The sequence below is a fragment of the Pteronotus mesoamericanus genome, unplaced genomic scaffold (genome assembly GCF_021234165.1).
Source record: "Pteronotus mesoamericanus isolate MK-2021 breed Mesoamerican mustached bat unplaced genomic scaffold, CSHL_Meso_final scaffold_582, whole genome shotgun sequence".
Lineage (NCBI taxonomy): Eukaryota > Metazoa > Chordata > Mammalia > Chiroptera > Mormoopidae > Pteronotus > Pteronotus mesoamericanus.
The window spans coordinates 4325734-4345772 of record NW_026555323.1 but is presented as its reverse complement, the minus strand read 5'-3'; the positions used below and the strand labels follow the sequence as shown (position 1 = coordinate 4345772).

General features: G+C 40.8%; 1 protein-coding gene across 1 annotated transcript in view; it reads left to right on the top strand.

Moving 5' to 3' along the window:
• The first annotated feature begins 68 nt into the window (after positions 1 to 68).
• ASB7 (ankyrin repeat and SOCS box containing 7) overlaps positions 69 to 20039 on the top strand; it is a 33621-nt gene continuing 13650 nt past the window's right edge. Inside the window, exons 1-4 of the mRNA XM_054561961.1 lie at positions 69 to 369; positions 536 to 632; positions 7997 to 8118; positions 9876 to 10137. Of these exons, the coding sequence (XP_054417936.1) occupies positions 9927 to 10137 (211 nt within the window). The 5' untranslated portion in view covers positions 69 to 369; positions 536 to 632; positions 7997 to 8118; positions 9876 to 9926. The remainder of the gene's footprint in view (positions 370 to 535; positions 633 to 7996; positions 8119 to 9875; positions 10138 to 20039) is intronic.

The following is a 20039-nucleotide window of genomic DNA, read 5'->3' as shown; positions in this document are numbered from 1 at the left end:
TGGCACTTAGGAGGCTGTACGACCCGGGACCTCGTTGCCCCGAGACCTCCCGCGTTTCCCCCGTAGCCGGGAGCCTCCGGCCCGGAGCGCGGAAGCCCCCTGCTCCGAGCCCTCAGACCGGGACTCCCCCCTCCCCTCCCCAAGCCGGGACTTCCTCCCTGCACCCCTGCCCCGAGGCTGCCCCGCGGCCAGGACCGCCGCCCCGCGTCAGCTCGGCTGTGTGGATGCTTGCCGGGCTGGGGCCGTGAGGCACTGAGAAGGCTCAGGAACACCCGTGTCTGGCCCTGCCTGGGGTGTTTCTTCAATGGAGAAGTTGGTGAGTGTGGAGAAGGCAGAAAGGAGGAAGAGAAGCAGCAGCTGAAGAGACAGGTAAAGTCAGTTACCTTCCCTAAAGGGAAGGGGGCGGCTGGTGGGGAGGAAAATCACTGCATCTCCCTGCCTGCCCTGATCACTTCCCTCCTTTGCTCCCCTCCCTCAAAGCTCCCTTCTCCTCGCCCCAGGGGCACCGCACCTCTCACTGGTTTCTGATTTCCAGGTTTGAGTTGGTTCGGGGAGCCTAGAGAGCAGGAAGCGGCCTGCCCACCTACCGGAGAAGTAGCAGAGAGAGCCTCTCACCAGCATCCTCTGTGAAGGTAATGAGCGAGCCCTCCCCTCCCCCATTGTTTGTTTCTGGCCCCTATCTCATTAAGCAGTGCTCTATTTTCAGGGTGGTTACCTGGGAGGGCAACTCTTTCCTGGCCCCCCCCTTTCCCAGTAAAACCAAAACCACTGCCTTTGCCTTGCTCCTTAACATTTTAATAACTTCCCTATCCCCTACATGTTATTTCCCACCTTTCTCTCTGTCTTCTGTTTCCGTGTTTTGCATGATCTTTTGGTAACTGTACGATTTATCCTGCTCTGAGGCTTGGAGACCTTTTGGTAGCCCTTCCCCCTTACTCTCATAGGAATTCCTCAATGCCTTGTTAATTGCTTGTTAATTCGGAATGACTCTGCTTTTTAAGTAAACCACAGTTTTCTGTTTTCCCCTTATTCCTTTCTATCACCTTTCTTCTACCTCCGTCAGAAAATCTTTTGAGTTACCTAATGGGCAAGGGTTTGGTAAAGGAAGGTGCACTCATGGCTTGAAATTTATGAGTTTCAGAAAATAATGTGACTTTTTCCCTAGGAAAAAGTGAGTCTGTGTACCTTTATAGTTGAACCATAAGGAAGCTATAGCCACCTCTGAAGTGCTTCTGTGTAATTAACTCTTCAGGCTTTTGTGTGTTTCTGTGTGACAGATGTGGATGGGTTCTGAAACTTAAAGATACATAATAACTTGTTACACCTCAGATTTTCTAGAGCTTATGAAACTTTACATAATATCGCGTTAACATTTGACACTCAAGAATTGAAAAACAAAGGAATGTTTTGGTGTGTTTAGAATCTAGGGCTTTCTTTTTGCCCTCTTCATCAATGAGATTTCTCATTTCAAGACCCTCATAGATAGTTTATTCAATTGAAATGTAAGCATCTAATTCATGTGATCCCGTTTCTATGGCTGTATTTTGTTGCTGCCTCTGAAAATGCACTAAAGGTAAGTTTAGGACATTCGTGGAATTCCCAAAGAGGAGATGTGATTAGATAAATCATACAAGAGTTAATTTAGTTCAGGAATGAGCCAAGTGAATGACTTTTCTAACATCCAATAATGCACATATAAAGTGACTTGGTAATCTCAGAGTTATTTTAATATCTCAGACTGTTTAGGGAATTTTAGGTACTTAAAATAGCAGAAGTTGTTAGGAAATCTTTGATATACTCTGTTCCACTGGACTTTCTGCCTTCCACAAAAAGGAAATTAATGGCTTTCTTCATTCTTCTAATTGTCAAGACATAGCTAAAGAGACTTCTAAGGTACCCTGAGGGTTTGCATGTCCTTGAGACCTGAAACGAGACACCAAAGGGAGACTGTACGCTACAGCAACTTAGAATCAGTTTATACCAATGATTGTTCTGTGGTGAACACTTAGGGCAGCCTTTGTAGGTGGACAGAGGGTGCGCTTCGTTTCGGTAAAAGCTGGGCAAAAGTCAACCAAGTTAAAGGCAATTGTCATTATTTAAGTAAGTGACTCACCAGAGAGATGCCTAATGCTTAGGACTTCTAAAAAATGCTAAATTATTTGAAGTATGTTTTTAAGGTAAAAATGGATTTAAGTATTTTCTAATCGGGTCTCTCAGTTCAGTATTTTTCTGCCCTAGACTTTAGCATGTTTTCGCTGCTCGGAAGTGTTACCACCCAAGATGGTTCGGTGGGGGAAGGGAGGAATGTCTGTGGCAAGTCAGACATGTAAGGAAAAGAACGCACACTCCTTTTTCTCAGACAGTTCATCCTCATTTCTTAAATGAGCGTTCACCAGTCCTCTCAGTTTTTAATGGTTTTTCTAATATCAGGGAATATACAGGGTCTGGCAGAAGTAACGTTTGCTTGAATGTGGTTAGTAGGGTAATAATATGGGTGTAATAATTTCTAGTTTTCATTTGAACACTCACCTAAAATGTCATAGGGTGTGCTTGGGTGTGATATTGTTATGTTACAGAATGACATGCTTATGATTTTGTAATAAAAGATTCTGTAATGAAAAAGGGGTGTTATTTGTGCCAGACCCTGTATATAAATTGTCAGCATCTGCTCCTACTATTAACATGCTCTAGGTTATGGCAGACGTTCAAAATGTTTAATTTGGGTCCTTATTCACCAGCATGGCCAGTTATGTGGTTTATTTTTTTCAACCTATGTGTTCACTCTGTGACCAATCACAAGGGAAAAAAAAATAAAAGAACACCTGATTTATATGATAGTCAAATGTAGAGTTATAATTGCATAGGGAAAATAACTGATTTTACTTGAAGATATTCAGTGAGGCATCTTGAGTATGCTGTAGCCGACACTTACTTTATACCTAAAGTCATGCCGTTCATAGTTACTAGTATGACGTATATACTATCTCTTTATTTTCTTCCCGTTAAACTTGGGTAACAGAGACCACATACTATCCTGAAAAAGCCTATACAATATCTCTTTCTTTTGTTCACATTTAACTTTCGTAACAGAGAAGTACATACTCCCCTTAAAAAGCCTAAAGTCTGATGAAGTTTATATAAGCGTATGCAATACCTGACTTTCAGCCTTTCTTTTTTTATTCTCAACTCAAGTCCTTCCCTAAATTGAAGGATCATCTCCTTTCTTGCTGACTTTCTAGGTACTAACATGAGTCTAGTGCGATGATAAAGCCAGGTAGGGGTTCATAAGCCAATATTGACAATACCCCTCACCATTTATAATTCTTGTGATTTAAATTTTGACTCAGGTCTGGTTAAGTGAATTATAAAATTGCCTCTCTCTCCTCATCCACATTTCATGCAAATTGTTGGTTTTTCTCTCTTGGAACTTCTGCGAGTTTATCTTGGATAAGTTGTGCATGACAATACATCCTTGCATTATAGGGAGGCCCAGTAACTGGGAGGAAATACGCAGAGCCTCACTTGTTCTGGAGCGGAAACAGGGTGCTACATTGAGTGATACTAGGGTCACACGCCTACCTTATTTGGGGTTCCAGGCTCTTGATCCTATCAGTAGAAGTCATCGACATACAGCTCAGCCTTGTTGCACGCTTTGGGCCTTGGGGCATGTATGTGTCCATTTTCCCTCTTAGGACTGTGAGCCTTTGGTGTTTGGGGGGTGGGTATTTTTTTTCCCCCTCAGCCAGTATCCTTGGAGTTGCTCATTTTATTTCCTCACCAGCCTCTATCTCCATTTACTCTGCAAAGAAATGCTTCTTTCTTTCTTTTTTATTTTTTTTTTTGAGTAGCAAGCTGTTATCTTGTTTCTAGCTTGTGTGAAATCTGAAAGCACACTTCTAATTTGTGTCCCTTAATCAAAAAATGTGTGAGTTTCAGTGAACATAACATGCAGAAAGCCATTAATGACTAATCGTGCTAAAGGAAATTGGGGACATGTGGGCAAATTTGGTGAAAGTTATGTAATTGTAGACAGGTCTTAAATATATTTTGTTGTACAGTTATTCTTCACTCCATTCTGTGGATCTAGACTTTTAAAAATTATGTGCAGCAAGGAGTTTTGGTGTTAACCTGATGGTTACTTGGCATCTGTATGGAAATTAAATGGTAACATTTAATTCCTGAACGTATAGTTGTGAATATGGTCAACAGGCTAAAAGGTTAGAGGCCTATATTGTTATCTTTGGACCCCATGCTGAGTAGAAAAGATGAATTCATAAAATTTAAACATAGTAATAACATAACAGTGGCTCTTTTGGTATATAATTCTAAAGCCTTCCTTGTAAGTATGGTTTTCTCTCTTTTTTTACCTAACTGTGAAGCCTTAAAGGAATTTTAAAGATTGCACCCCCAGCACTTTAGCCATTCTGAGTCATTATTAATATAAAACAACTTACATTGCACATGCATTTATTTAGAAACTCGCCTCCCGTGCCATATTCTTTCCTTTTACAGGTGATTTCCCCGAGCCGTCAGGTTTTCAAACTTGCACTTCTTGAGGGGAAATAGAATTTTTTTTTCAGTCTCATTTCTGGAAACAGTCCTTTTTTCTTTATTTATACGTACGTGGATAGCTATACTCTATGAAGTGCAGACTCTCATAAAATAGCACCAAGATAAAATTAATTGCTTGTCTGATGCTTTGGACTGTTAAGACACTGGGTAATAAGTCACTGTCCTTCATAAGTTAAGGGATGCTGCCGACAGGGATCCTTTGTGCACGGTACACATGTCCGTGTGTTCTTTCCTGTGAAGGCTGATGCGTGTAAAGAGCGTCTTTTTGGGTTTAAAACTACGGTTATTACGTATAGGGGTTGGTATTTTCAGAAGAGAGAAAAGTGACAGAACATCTCTAGGATTCTTTGATTCAATTTAAGGATGCAGATCCCTCTGCTGAAGTTCTGCCCGGTGTAAGGCCAGTGGCCGAGGCCTAACCGTGCGCCATGTTCACGGCGGGCACCCAGGGGACCTTCATGTGATCGATGTAGCCCACATGGGATTGTCACAAGTTACTGTCGTCTGTGCATCTTCCTTGTTGAAAGAAGATAGTCGCTTCACTTTTTAACACAAAGGCTTTTCTTGCTAATATTAATAAATGAATACCGTTTCCTGTTCTCACCCACGCCTCACTCGCGCTCATGCCACTCGCCCCACCGCCTCGGGGGCGTGGTGACGGGCAGATGGACGGCAACAGCAGCAGCAAGAGTTGTTAAGGGCTGGAAACCACGGAGGGTCCTCTCCGCTTCTCTCGGGGCTCAGGAGGTGCTGAGGACACACTGAGAGCCGAGACACCCACTGATACTCAGTCCTGAAATGTAGGAGCAGCTCGCCTGGGGCGTAATCAGGTGTTCATTTGCGGAAACGCTGGGGGCTTATCAATGGATGCGTTGTTTTTTTAACATACACCACACCCGGTTTCCCCTATGAACATCTTAGATACGTTTGTCACAGTCAATGAACTGGTAATGAACATTATTATTAACTCAAATCCATACAGTGTTTAGATTTCCTTAGGTTTTACCTAATACCCTTTTTCTGTTCCCACAATACCGTCTAGGACACCACGTCACATTTAGTCATCGTGTCCCCTCAGACTCCCCATGGCTGTGACAGTTTCTCAGGCTTCCTTATTTTTGATGACCTTGACATTGGGGGGGAGCACTGGTCACGTAGTCTGTGGAATGGCCCTTAATTGCAATTTGTCTGATGTTTTTCTCATGACTAGACAGGAGTCCTTGCGTATCATGTCATGTCATGTCATGTCATGTCATGTCATGTAATACTGACAACATGACTGGCACTGTTGATCCTCACGGTGATCACCTGGCTGAAGCAGTGTTTTTTGCTCTTTTCTCTGCTGTCCTCTGTAGAAGGAAGTCACTGTATACATGGCCTACGCTTAAGGGATGGCGGGTTATGTCCTGCCTTCTTGAGAGGGAAGAATCCACACCAATTACTTGGAGTTCTGCACAGGATATCTCCCCCCGCCACCTTGTTTGTTGGTTCAGTCAGTTATTTATTATATACTTTGGTTTAGGATCCTCTATAATAAATAACCGATTGAATCAACACGTTATTATATACTTTGGGTTAGAATCCAATAATAATCCAATTATCTTGTTCAGCTTGTGCTGTCTTGGCTATTGACAGCTCTTCAGTCGGCTTCTGTGTCCCTTTGACATATCCCCATCGTTAGGGAGTTTTTTTTTCCCTTTTTTTTTTTTTTTTTTTTTTGAGCACTTCCTTCCTGTAAGATGCTGGAGGCTCATCTTGTCTATTTCCTGCCCCAGTCTTAGAATCAGCATTTGCGTGAGGATAGTTCTGCATTTCTCAAACTCCTCATAGGGGTCGTTCTGATTATGTCTAATTCAGAAACAAGGGGCAGAGTTTATACAGTGATTGCAGGGGCGGGGGAGGGGGTGGGTGGAGGTGGGAAAGGGTGTAGGGGGAAAAAATGGTGGTGGAAAAAATACTGTAAAATAAATAAATAATGGGCAGAGTTTTAAATCGAATGTTATTTCCAAGGGCATGTTGGCAAAGCCTTTGTTCTTCCTTGAAGAAGTTTAACAAGGAAAAATAAGGTGTGAAAACAGGAAAGAGTCACTGTGAATGCTCCGCGTTCGGACTGGGGGAAAATCCTGGTGAGCAGCCAGCAGCACCTGTGGCTGCCACTCTCCTCCATGGCGCCTGTTGCCAGGTGGCCCAACCTTTTCTAGTCGAAGGGAAAGTGGGTTTGAGCACACGCACCCCACACGGATGGGGGGCAGTTCTCCCAGTGAGCAGTTGCTGGCGTGATTCTGGGGAAAAGCACGGAGGTCACTCCGCGTGTGTCCTTAACCTTAGTGGAATTCACAGGCCTAGGATTTAACTGGTGTGGAGAAAGATCTCTTTTCTTTTAGTTGTAGAGAGAATTGTTTGCAAAATTTCTATAAGGAAGCTAGCAAGACCGTTGTTAATCTTTTACCTGCTTTGGTGTTTGCATGAAGGAATAACAATACGTCCTTTTGGACGTAATGAAGAACCAGCCTCTAAAGACACGTTCTCCTTTTAGTTGTCATAGATTCCATTTTGGCTTTGGCCGCCTACTGTATTGAATGCATACATTTTCTTAGTTTAGTCCTGTTGAGAAAAAGCAAGTGGCTAATAGTGTCAGTTAAAAAGTAATTCAGATGAGCCCTGGTTGGGTGGCTCAGTTGGTTGGAGCATCAGCCTATAAACCAAAAGGTCGCAGGTTCAATTCCTGGTCCAGGCACACACCTAGTTTGCAGGTTCAGTCCTTGCTCAGGGTGCATATGGGAGGCAGCTAATTGATGTTTCTCTTTTTCTCTCTCTCCCTCCCTTTCCCTCTCTAAATCAGTAAGCACGTCCTTGTGTGAGGATAAAAAGTACTTCAAATGAAGCCAATCTGAAAATATATATTCTGAATAGAGCAAAAAGAAGAATCTTTGTTTGCATCCCAATTCCAAATGTGTAATTTATTATTTTCTTTATTCTTTTTTTTTTAACCTGCCTATTTAGGGGTAAAAAAAAAATCCTGAAAATAAATTACGGTCATACCTCGGTACTCGTCAGCTTCAGAACTTGTCAAATCCTGTACTCATCTCCTTTTGATGAGAAAAAAATTGTTTCGGGACTCCTTGCACTTGCTGGAACTCGTACGAGTCACGCCACCACCCTGCAAGAGAAAATAAGTCACTTGTTCGGTACTCGTCGGTTTCAGCGCTGGCCACAAGTCCCAGAACAAATGAAAGGCGAGTGCCGAGGTACCACTGTATTTTATGCCACCGTGGAGGTGAATGTAGGTCTTGAGGTCATTTTCTCTTTCTCTGCTTTGTAAGTTTGTTGGAAAGCGCTGAAATGTAAGTTCATCAGAAGGTAGGCTATGCAGGGAATCTTGATCATTTTTAGGAGCTTTCCCACGACCGTTATTTGTTTTTAGGTTAAGAAGGCTGACCCACGCCATCGTCTGGACACCCTCGGAGTCCCCTCCCCACGATGCTGTATGTGCACAATGGTCATTAGGCAATCCACCTGTCAGGAAAAGGGACATTCTTCTGGACGGTAAGTGGCTGATGGTCTCTGGTCATCTATACTGTTCTAGACGAAAACCCACTTAGCTTTTACTTTCCTCCTTCAAATCAGCTCATGTACACTAAACACAGCACTTGCTAAAAGAAAATCCAGGTTTCTTTTGATATTGATTGACTCTTTTTCTTGCAAAGTGGCCTGATTTACGTGCCAAGATAATCATTTCATTAAAAGAAATCTGTTAAAGATGGTAGTTTTGAGCTCGGATTAGTAATTTCCATTAATTCCTTTTTATGGTCTTCAACATCTTCTCTTAAGATGTTAACAATAGGTGAGACCCTATTCAAAAAGGATTCTTGGTTTTAAAATTTCTAAAACAAGAGACTTAATTTTAGTGTCAGTTGAAAAAAGTAAGTCAGTCAAGAAATGGGGGGCTGAAATCATGAAATCATGTTTTTTAAGAAAAATTGTCTTGAAATTTCTTGTTTCCCAATTTTCTTCTAGGAAATAGCTCTTTGTAGAAGTAGCCTGATATTTTTAAATGGCATTACTTAGTAGTGAAACTTATAAGTGTGTAATAACCCTTCTCTGTGTATAAAATAACATAGGATCTTTGATTCTACTCTTAGACTGTGGCAATGTGCCCTAAGTTAGGGTTAAGTTTGCCTGTGTACAGTCTGTATGAGGAGTTTGACAAGATAAATTATTATTGGTGACAAGATTATCGTAAGATGTCTAAGCTACATGAGAGGCCAAAATGTCTTTAAAGAACTTTACCACATAATTTTCGGGGTTTTTTTTGTTTTTTTTTTTAAGAAAGGGAAGCCTACTAAGTAAGAGATGAGACTAATCTATTCCTTAAAATTAGCTCAGATGGAATGGCTTCCTAGAATAATGTTAGTTTAGGTTTCTGTTCGTCTTTAAATGCTTAAAAGTACACTACAGAAGTTTAATTTTCTGTATTAAAAGTGCACTGCAAAAGTTTTTGTACAAGTTTTTAAATATTTTGTATGATCTTGATGCTTAGCCTATTTAGCGTCAAACTTCTAGAAAACCGAAATAGGAAAAAATGTAAATCCTGCATCAAATAACAACGTGGGAGGGTAAAAATAGCCACAAATAAACAAAGAGAAGTAAATTCAGTCCACACATTTTACTCTAGTTTACTTAACCCCACCCACTTTCCCTTCTCAACCTGCCACCTTTTGGGGCTAAAATAAAATATTTTTAATATACTTCAGGAAAGCAGCATAAAGGCTTTTGCGTTTTTCTTTTTAACTGCATCTCATAATTAGAGGTCTTCAGTATGCATAGTCTGTGAATCGTGCATTTGATACTGTGTGTTGACTCGCTGATCTGTGATAGAATCCCCGAACCCCAACCTAAATCTCCTCCGTGTGCTTCAGGGAAACCCGAACCCCTACCATACGCACTCACACGACCCCTTTGTTGCCTGTTTTCTGGCTGGCCACCACCTCCCGTCTTACCCCCACATCATGCTGTTAGGTCCATAGGGTGCTTGCTTTGAGTTTTCAAAAGGTTGCGAAAGAAATGTCCTGTTTCAGCCATTTAGGGCTTGATGCCTGGCTTTCTTTGGGAAATCTTGTGCCATTTTAGGGAAACGGCCACAAGTTTTGGTCCTAACGGATACTTGGCAACGAGTCGTAGCGGTGTGAACCGCCATGACTAAGAGGCATGCCATGTAGCAAAGGAAGATTCTGTGATGTTTCCCAGACCCACCTGTCAGGAGCCAGGAACCTGAATGTCGCGCCTTCTGCCTCCCCTCGCAGGCTGATCCCTGCGACCTAATGACTCCTTTGTGAAAAGTGGACGCAGCTAGGATGTTACACCACCACTGTCGAAGGAACCCTGAGCTCCAGGAAGAGTTGCAGATTCAGGCTGCGGTGGCCGCCGGGGATGTTCACACAGTGCGGAAGATGCTAGAACAAGGCTATTCGCCGAATGGCCGCGACGCTAACGGCTGGACCCTGCTCCACTTCTCGGCAGCGAGAGGAAAGGAGAGATGCGTTCGTGTGTTTCTAGAACACGGAGGTGAGTTTACTAGAAGCACATCTCTTTTTCCCAAGGAGAAACTTAACACAGACCTACGTTTAATTTAAAATGTACGCGTGCCTGTGATGATGTTCAATGCTTCGCTTTTGTTAATGCTCAGCTGCTGCTTGTCTCTCCTGTGTGAAGATCTGTTATAATCATGCTGCGTTTCGTTTCAAACCAGCTTGTCTAAAATTTGATGAAGTGCTTTTTTTTCCTGTCACGGTAGTTTCTACAGAGCCAGGATTCTCCAGGTCGTTTGAAGTAAAAGCAGCTCTTCTTAGCTTGTCCAGCAGCTTGTATTTCAGAAGCGGAAGTGGCTGTGGTACCCACAGCGAGAGAATCGCACAGGCGTCCCTGGTGCTGACTGCTCCGGCAGGCTGACCTGGCACGGCCCCTTTAAGTGCCATGGCCTAATCATGTCCACTGTTTTGCGTCTGCCTCCTTTAAAAATAGCTCTTGGCCGCTTTTATGACTGTGTCACAGCACGTACTTGTCTTTTCCAGAATTCTGCGTAGTTCCTAGGTATCCTATAAGAAGCCTGGTTATCTGACATCTCGTTTTGTATAAATATACGCAGCTGTAAACTGCATTTGACATTTTATATTTTTTGCTTCAAAACCTGTCCATTCTCGTGATAAACAACAACTAATAATTGCCCTAAACTAATATATACTTTTTTCTCCAGTTGGATTTCCACTTACTTTAGTTTCCTAAACACAGACTATTCGTACTTTATCATTTGTATGCACATGATCTTTGTAAAGGAGCTTGGTTGGGACCAGGTCCCACATGGTGCCATTCTAGGGTCTGAGTCGCTCCTCACAGCATTTATTGTCATTGCTAAGGAGGAGTCAGGTTTTCAAACTTACTTGCTGTACAGCCAACGTCAGTAGCCTCACGGCTCTCGTGAGGGTCACATGGCTTGTGTGAAGACAGGAACATGAAGGCCCTGAGTCCGGACTAACTGCAGGGCAGTGCTAATCCTGAGACCCGCACTTGTCACGTATCCTAGGGGCCCTGAGATAGCAACTGTGTCCTTGAGAGAGCTGACTGCTGACACAACCCAGCCGTTCCCTGGCCCGCATTTTCTTTGTGCTGTTCTCCATGTCCGCCATTTCTTGCTCATAGCCCATTTTACCTCAACTCTTGAAAACCTCAGGTCTGTAGTTAATGAAGGGGGAGAGGTTTGCCAGGAGAAAGATCTGAGAAAAACGAAAAGGTGGGTATAGGGTCAGAAGACTTAAAATTCTGCCAATGCTTTGTCAAGTTCAGTGGATGCAGAAAAGGTACCACATATATTTTGAAAGCGGAGCCAACCGGATTTGCCGACGGATTGGATGTGAGGCGAAAGTGAAAGAAATCAAAAATCGCTGAGCTTATGGGCCTGCGGATAAGGAGGAAAAAGAGCTTCCATTTGTTAAATGAGCAGAGGAAAGTTAGCCAAATGCATTTTTTAAAAAACAGGATGCGGATGTTTAATAGAAGCCACTCACCCTATGAGAAATTCTTTATGTCAGGCATATGAAAGGGTCCGGTCTCACCGTAGTTAAGCCCATGCATCTGCGCAGTCAGACCACCAATGAGTCATCTCAGAGCCAGGGGGCCACCTGGGACTGTGCCATGGTGACAGTGATGTGACCACAGAGGGAAGCCCGGCCGGGGAGCCGCGATGCCCAGCCGTACCTGCTGCTGCTGTGGGAACAGTCTGGCGTCATGGAGGGGGCGAGCAAGGGTGGCTGGGGTCGCGGGCACTGTCCGCATCCCGTCCGCATCCCAGAGGGAAGAGATGGGAGGCTCTTCTGTGTAACCTAAACCTGTGTCATCCACAGCACGCCGGGCTTTTGACACCTAAATTAAATAAAAAACTCAGTTGCTGTCCCTCCAGCTATGTTCACATGCTCAGTAGCGACGTGTGACTAGTAACTATCATATTGGATCTCAGAGAAACAAAACACTGGCTTGGGTAGAATAAATGGCATCTTGCCACTTTACTTTCAAACATCCAGCTTCAAAATGATGAATACTTAGGGTTTTATAATGTCAAGAAATCATTAGAATCTCTAAACACAAATGTGATGCCTATAAGAGTCCCTCTGTGCAAACGCTGGTGTTCCTCCTGGCCAGGTTCACGTGCTGTGGAGTTACAGAGAGGAATATTTTAAGAGTAGAAATGATAAGAAACCCATTCTTAGTATCATCTTCATTTTTCCAGTTGAATTTTTCTAAAAATACTAAGGCCATGCCAGACATTTTATGAAAGTAACATTAAAAGACCCTATCTTATAGCGCCTTTATCTGTCTTCAGATGCAGTATTAGGCAAACTGACGTGGAGGCCAGTCAGCTGAAGCGCTAGACGTTAAATCCATAAAGCAAATTACCAGCAGTCCCTGAGAAACGCACCTCAGGGCTCCTCTTGATACGGCAGGAAAATCCTCTTGGTGAAACCCATGAAAACGAGGGAGAGAGGTCAGGGATTAATAAAGAAATCCATAGCAGAGGAGTGAGAAATGACTTTCAGCTTCTCCAGAGTAAAAGATTTTGCAAATGATAACCCCAAATGTCATGAAACTAACATTGATTGTAGGAATTTATGAAAGCAATGTAGAAAGCAGTCTGATGCTAGGTGTTAGAAATGGGAGATCTCTTTGCTCAAAAATGGACTTCCATAAATTTATTCCCAGGCAGCAGTCTTGAAGGCAGGATTTTTTTTAATACGAAAATTTTACCCCTCATTGCATGTAGCTTTTAAAATGGAGGTATTCTCAGTGCCCAGCTACAGAGAAAATGTTAAGTGATTAGACTATGATTATAATTATGTGTAACTTTTTAAAATGTATAGAAAAAAGCTAATAGTATCATTAATGTTGATAATAGTTATTAGAGAATGCTGGGGGGTTTTTTTTGTTTTGTTGTTTTTGCTTTGCTGCTTTTCTAAATTTTTTATTTTTCATTAATGAAAAAATAGTCAGTCTGGGAGAAATCCTGTTTGGAAACATTATACCATCTGACTTTCCAGCTCTTTATTCTCTGGTGAATTATTAGCAGTTTTAGGTGTTTGTCTAGATATTTTTTCTCCTCGATCACTGTCGCTTCTGTTTTCTCTGCTAACACTTAACAGCACAATGCATAACTGTTTCTTAGACCTTCAATCACTGCCTGCGTTACTTAGCTAATTGCATTGGTGCTTTCCAAAACTTGAAAAAGAATAATTACATAAATAGTGAACTAGGGTACAGTTCACTATACATATATTTTGTAACTGTGCATGTATACATGCATATACTATATACTAGGTATAGTATATACTTACACTTATAGTATATACTTACACATAATATATATGTAGTTCTTGCACATACATTTTGTAAAATATGACTTCCTTGCTTGTAGGATTTGTAATGTCCAAAGCAGTTGAGCTTTAAACACAAATAGGATGCAAATAATAGTACCTCTGTACAAAATCCTGGTAATGTTTTTTGACCAGATTACTATATATATTCAATCTTTAGAGCAACTAGTTTAAGGGGGGCGGAAACCCCACACAGGCATACCTCATTTTATTGCACTTTGCAAATATTGTGTGTGTGTGTGTTTTAACAAATTGAAGGTTCATGGTAACAGCACATGGAGCAAGTCCGTCAGTGCTATTTTTCCAACAGCATTGGCTTACTTCATGTCTCTGTGTCACATTTGGTAATTGTCACAACAAGGCAGACTTTTCCATTATTATAAATGTTGCTGTGGTAATCTGTGATGAGTGATCTTTGATGTTGCTAGTAAAAGACCCTGCCCTGGAAAAAAGAATAAAACTTCAGAGCAGCTGTTATAAATGTCTTCAAAGAACTAAGGAAACCATGGCCAAAGAATTAAAGGAAAATATGATGGCACTGACCCATTAAATAGAGACTATCAATAAAGAGAGAATGAGATTAGAGTTGAAAAGTACAATAATGAAAATGAAGAATTCTCTAGAGTGGTTAATAGCAGATTTGAGCTGGCAGGAGATGGAATCAGTTGACCTTGAAAATTGCTCAGTAGAGACTATCTAGTCTGAGGAACATAGAGAAAAAAGAATTTGTCAAAAATTGAGTCCCATAGATCAGAGGGACCCTATGAAGCACCTGGCACATGCATGAGATATGATGGGAGTGCCAGAAAAGAGAGGGACAGAGAGAAAGGAACAGAAAAAATATTTGAAGAAATAATGGTCAAGATCTTTCCTACATTTGATGAGAATCATTAAACTACATAGCTGAAAAGCTCAGTGAACTCCAAATTGGATAAACTCATCTAGACACATCATAGTCATACTGTGGAAACCGAAAATCTTGAAAGCACCCAGAAAAGTGACTGGTTATGTGCAAATGTCTCTCAGTAAGAGTAACAGCTGATTTGTTTCCATAAGAAACAGCCAGTGGCCAGAAGGCAGTGGGGTGACATATTCTAATTGCAGAAAACAACTATCAACCAAGAATTTTATACCCACCCAAACTGTCCTTCAAAAATGATGGTTAAATAAAGCCATTCCCAGATAAATTTATGGCTCTCAGACCTGCTTTACAAGAAGTACTACTAAAACCCTTCAGGCTGAAAGAAAAAGACAACATGCAGTTCAGACTCACACACAGAAATAAAGATCACTGGCAAAGATACGCAGGTACACATAAAAATGTGCATTTGTTCTCTCTTGCTGTGTAACAAATTATATAGAAGTACGATTTAATATAGAACACATTTAGTACCTGACAGTTTTAAGGTGTTGGCCAGATTGTTCTTAGGCTTGACCAGAGAAGTATTTGCTTCCAAGCACACTCCAGTTTTTGGCAGATTCATTTCCTTATACTTACAGGACTGACAGTCCAGCTTCTTGCAGGCTGGAGGTTGTGGTCCCTAGGGATGATCTGTAGATTTCTGTCTCATGGGCTTGCTCACCACAACTGCCAGTTTCATCAAGGCAGCAAGGAGACCCTCTATATGTGTTTTGCTAGCAAGATTGAGTCGTTCAGAGCATTACACAGTCACAGCAGTGACGTTCGTCGCCCTTGTCAGATCCTGTTGGTTATAAGGAAGTCACTGTCCTGCTGACAGTCCAGGAGAGGATCACACAGAGGTGTAAACATCAGCAGACAGGCATTATGGGAGGGGCCTCCTCAGAATCATTCTACTGTAGAGAGTATGACTGTATTTCCTCCTTTTCATCTCGTAGACAATGACAACATAAAACAATAATGATAAAACTGTTGCTGGGTTTTACAATGTGCACAATGTATACAACAATATACAATGTATACTGTTGTAATGTATAAAGATGCAATGTATACAACAGTAATGGCACAAAAGAAGGGAGAGGAAAGAAGGCTATGTTGAGGCAGTTTATATACTGCTAGAGTTAAGCTCATAGTAAAAATAGGAATAAATAATAAGGTGTAAATCAGTGAAGTTGAAAAGGGGCGAATGATAGAGGAAATTGATGAAACCATAAAACTAAAGCTTGTTCTTTGGAAATATCAATATTGATGAATATGGCTAGACTGATGGAAAATTTTTCACAATAGATACTCCAAACATTAAAAGGCTTATAGATAATGTAATGAACATTGTTATGCCATTTAGAAGTGGACAGGTTTCTTGAAAGACACATATTTCTAAAACTGACCCATGAAAGGTAGAACAATTGAATAGCCCTGTTCTATCTAAGAAATCTAATTCATAATTAAAACTTTCTAAGAAAACTTCAGGCACAGTTGGTTTCTCTGTTGAATTATTTCCAATATTAAAGGAATAAACAATAACAACAATACCCAGACTCTTGGAGAAGATAGAGTAGGGAACACTTCCAAACTTGTATTTATGAGGTTTATAGTGCACTGATAGAAAACCAAATAAAGCTGTTGCCAGAATGAAAACTACAGACCAGTATCTTTCATGATAATAAATTAACAAAAAAAAAAAAAAATCCTTAAAATACTAGCAAACCTAACCCATCAGTATACATTGCATCATGGCCAAAGAGTATCCCAGGAATGGAAGTTTTAAATCTGAAAATCAATGTGGTGAACAGTTTACCATTTTAATAGCACAAAAAGAAATAGCAAATGACCATTTCAGTAGTTGGAGAAAATGCACGTGACAATATAAAATATCCATTCATCATAAAATTGACTCAGCAAACCAGAAGCAGATAACTTCCAAAACCAAAGGACAGTTTCCTATGAGAAATTACAACGCGCATCACAGTAAATGGTTAGCTGTTGCCTCCAAGATGAGGAATAAGGCAAGGGTGCGTGTGTACTTCCACCACTTTCATTCAACATGCTGTTGTAGGTTCTAGCTGTCGGAACAAATAAGAGTCCTGTGGATTGGGAAGGAAGAAGGAAAGCTGTCTTATTTGCAGAGAACATAATTATATACATGAAAATTGAGAAGTCGCCAAAAATTTAAAATATTTAGTAATAAATGTAATGAAAGATGCCTGAGACCTATACACTGAAAACTACAAAACATTGCTGAGGGAAATTAAAAGACCTAAACCAATAAATATTCCGCATTCCTGTTATGGAAGATTTCCATTTTTTTTTAGAGTAGGTGGAGTTACAGTCAAAATTCCAACAGGCTTGTTTGAAAAAATGGGCAAGTTTGATTGGTCGGCCAGAGCAGTTGTAAAGAAGGTTGAGGACATACACCATCTGCTCTCAGAACTTACTCTAAAGCCGTGGTCTTGACTGAAACAGTCTGGTCTTGGTATAATGATCAATGAAACAAATAAAGTATAGTAATGGACCCACACTTGTATGGTAAGTTGCTTTCGACAAAGACATCAGTATAAATCACTGGGGAAAGGCTACTCTTTTCAATGAATTTGTACTAGAACAACTGGATATCTAATCTACAGGGGAAATAAGGAGCTAGCATCTGCCCTCACACTGTACGTGAAAATCAGCTAGCAGTGGGTCATCGCCCTAAACATATAAAAGTATGAAACTTCTAGAAGGAAGTACAGAAAACTTGTGTGATGTGATGTTGGGCAAAGGTTTCTTAAATAGGACACACAACACAAACCATAAAGGGAAAAAAAGGACATTTGACCTCACTGAAATTAAAATTTGTTCTTTAAAACACACAGTATAAAAAATGAACAGGCACAACAGACTAGGAGAAAATGTTTACAAAACATACCTGACAAAGGGCTTGTATCCAGAATATATACACAGCTGAGCTGTGAACTCAGTAAGGAAAACAACCCAATAAAAATAAGCTAATGATTCAATAGACACATCACAAAACAAAGTCTATGAGTAAGCTCAATATCACCATATCATTAGAGAAATATAAATTAAATTCCCATGAGTTACTACTTTTGCTCTCTAGAATAGGTGAAATTAAAATGACTAACGATGCCAAGTGTTAGCGAAGAATAACTTGAACTCATGTACAAGTTGGGGCAAAAGTGAGTTTCCAGTTCATATGGAAAATAATACAGTAATAATAATACAAGAATAAACGGTTGTGAACTCAAAACTATAAATCTCCTCTTGCCCCACTGTGTGTTGCTGTGGGAATGTACTGTTGTAGAGCCACTAGAAAAAGTTCAGCTTCTTCAATGTGCATCTAACACGTGGCCCAGTCATTCCAGGTATTTAGCCATTCTGGGTATCTAGGTATTAAGTGACATGGAAATATACGTCTACATGTAGACTAGTATATGAATGTTCCCAGTAGCCTTATTCATAATAACCTCAAACTGGAAATAACCCACTGCTGGTGAACAGAATAATAATTGAAGACCTGTATTATGAGTACCAGTCAACAATATCAAGGGATGAGCTTTTGATACACACACAGCAACAACATGGATGAATTGCAGAAGCGTCATGCTAAGTGAAGTAAGTCAAACACAAGCTCTGCGTACTCTGTGGTTTTATTTCTATGTAATTCTAGAAAGGCAAAAACTTCAGCAGCTGCCTGGGGCCCGGAGTCTGGGCAGAGAATTGACAGTAAAGAGGCAGGAAGAAACGATCTGAGATGTTGGGCGTGTTTTAATTGTGGCGGTAACTACAGGGCCATAGACAGTCTGTCAAAGTTCATCAACCTGAACACTTAAAATCAGTTCACTGTCATTGTGCCTCAATAAAGCTGTTGGAAAAAAGAAACCATATTGATAGGGAATGTTTATTTGCTTTTATTTATAGATACTTATAAATTTTTCCACAGATTTTATTGGGTGCCTTGAGACTGTGCTGCAGCTTGTTTTAAATAGTTTGTACCTGGAGGGGAAAAGCTTGCTAAGGGAATAAAGGAATGAGGTTGATGAGGCTGCCGTAAGTATTCAGGGAAGGCATTTCCGATGACAGGACATTTGAGCAGACCCGGATGAAGTGTGTTCACTTCAAAGTTTTTTCATAGGTGCCTTGTGTATTTCCTAGTGAATTAATAGCTAGGTGTTTTGTAGTGTCTGTTGCTATTTCAGGTGAGATCTTTTTCTTACTGTATTGGCTAATAACACTCCCTAAATTCATTTTTGTTTGTATCTTTGTTTGCCGCAGATCTCCCCTTTGTTAATTTCTCAAGTGACTATGCAGATTTTGTGCATTGTTACTTGAAGCTCTTTATTCTGTGTGGGTGTTCAGCATGTGCTCAGCTATTGTATGTAAGTGATTTTTACTGAGACTAATCAGATCATCATCGCTGTATGTGTTAATCGTTTTTCCTAACTCAGTGTAGCACGAAAATGTAAGTAAAACCTGAAAAACGACCTAAAGTGGAAAACCAAAGATGCAAATGCAGTGTCACGTAACATGATTTTAATTTTGCTGTTAAATCAAGTACAGGATGCATGTAAGAATGTTGGCTGGTGTATTAAAGCCACCCTGGTGGACGAACGGTGGGAGAAATGAAAGAAGGTGTTCTTGAATTTCACTACCAGATTATGAGAGAATGTCTGGAAGCAGTTGATTGGTCGAGTGTAGATTAGAAACGGACGTCTTGGCAAGATTTACTGTTTCATTTGACTAGAAGGGGTTCTTTTTTATTTTATTCCTGTCTTCACTTCGTCTGCTTCAGGTAAGTGAAGTGTCCGAAGCTCGGCAGCATCTGTCATGATGGAAGCGTCAGTAGCGTGTGCTCATTTTGCTGCCAGCAGATGGCAGCAAAACGCTTTGTTAAAATACTTTCGCTTTTTTTTTTTTTTTTTTTTTAGTCATAGTAAATAGTTACTATTTTTTTTTTTTAGTGAAGACCAAGGTAGATAGGATACCCTTATTTTCTTAAAATGAATAAAAGTAATATTACTATTGTATACTGTTAGTTTAATTATTTTAGAAATGTAACTGATACAGCTTACCTTAAAAAATGGTCACTTTTTCACAGGTTTTGCTAGCAACTGCTTCTTAACTGAAACTTTCGTTCCCCAGAATAGTACTATTTTTCATGAAGCTCCCTGCCTCATAGACTTTTCTAAGAGACTCACCTTTCGTGTTTTGGAACTCAGTAACATTTTACTAAACAGCACACAAATGCTTCACCACACAACTTTGGAGGCTTTTGTTTGTTTGAAAAACACACATTTTTCTCCATGACCAAACCAAAACTGAAGGGTGACTTTTATAAGAAGAAAGCCTTTTTTAGCCCTGCCAAGGGGGCAGGTCTGACCAGTTTTCCTTGACAAGGAATTGCTGGCCTCCAGCTCTCAGGAATGCCCGCGGTTTGAGTCCAGAAGCCTGCGTTCAGGGCTAGGGCAGGTGACTGTTTGACAGAGGAGTCACATAGCAGAGGAACCACTGTAGTTTTTCTCTTTCTCTCCCCACCCCCCACCCCCCGGAATCAGTCGATTTAGGAGAGGGCTTTGGAACTGTTGGAGAAAATAATATTTGTACAGTGCTGAGGTTTCTTTCCACTTTTC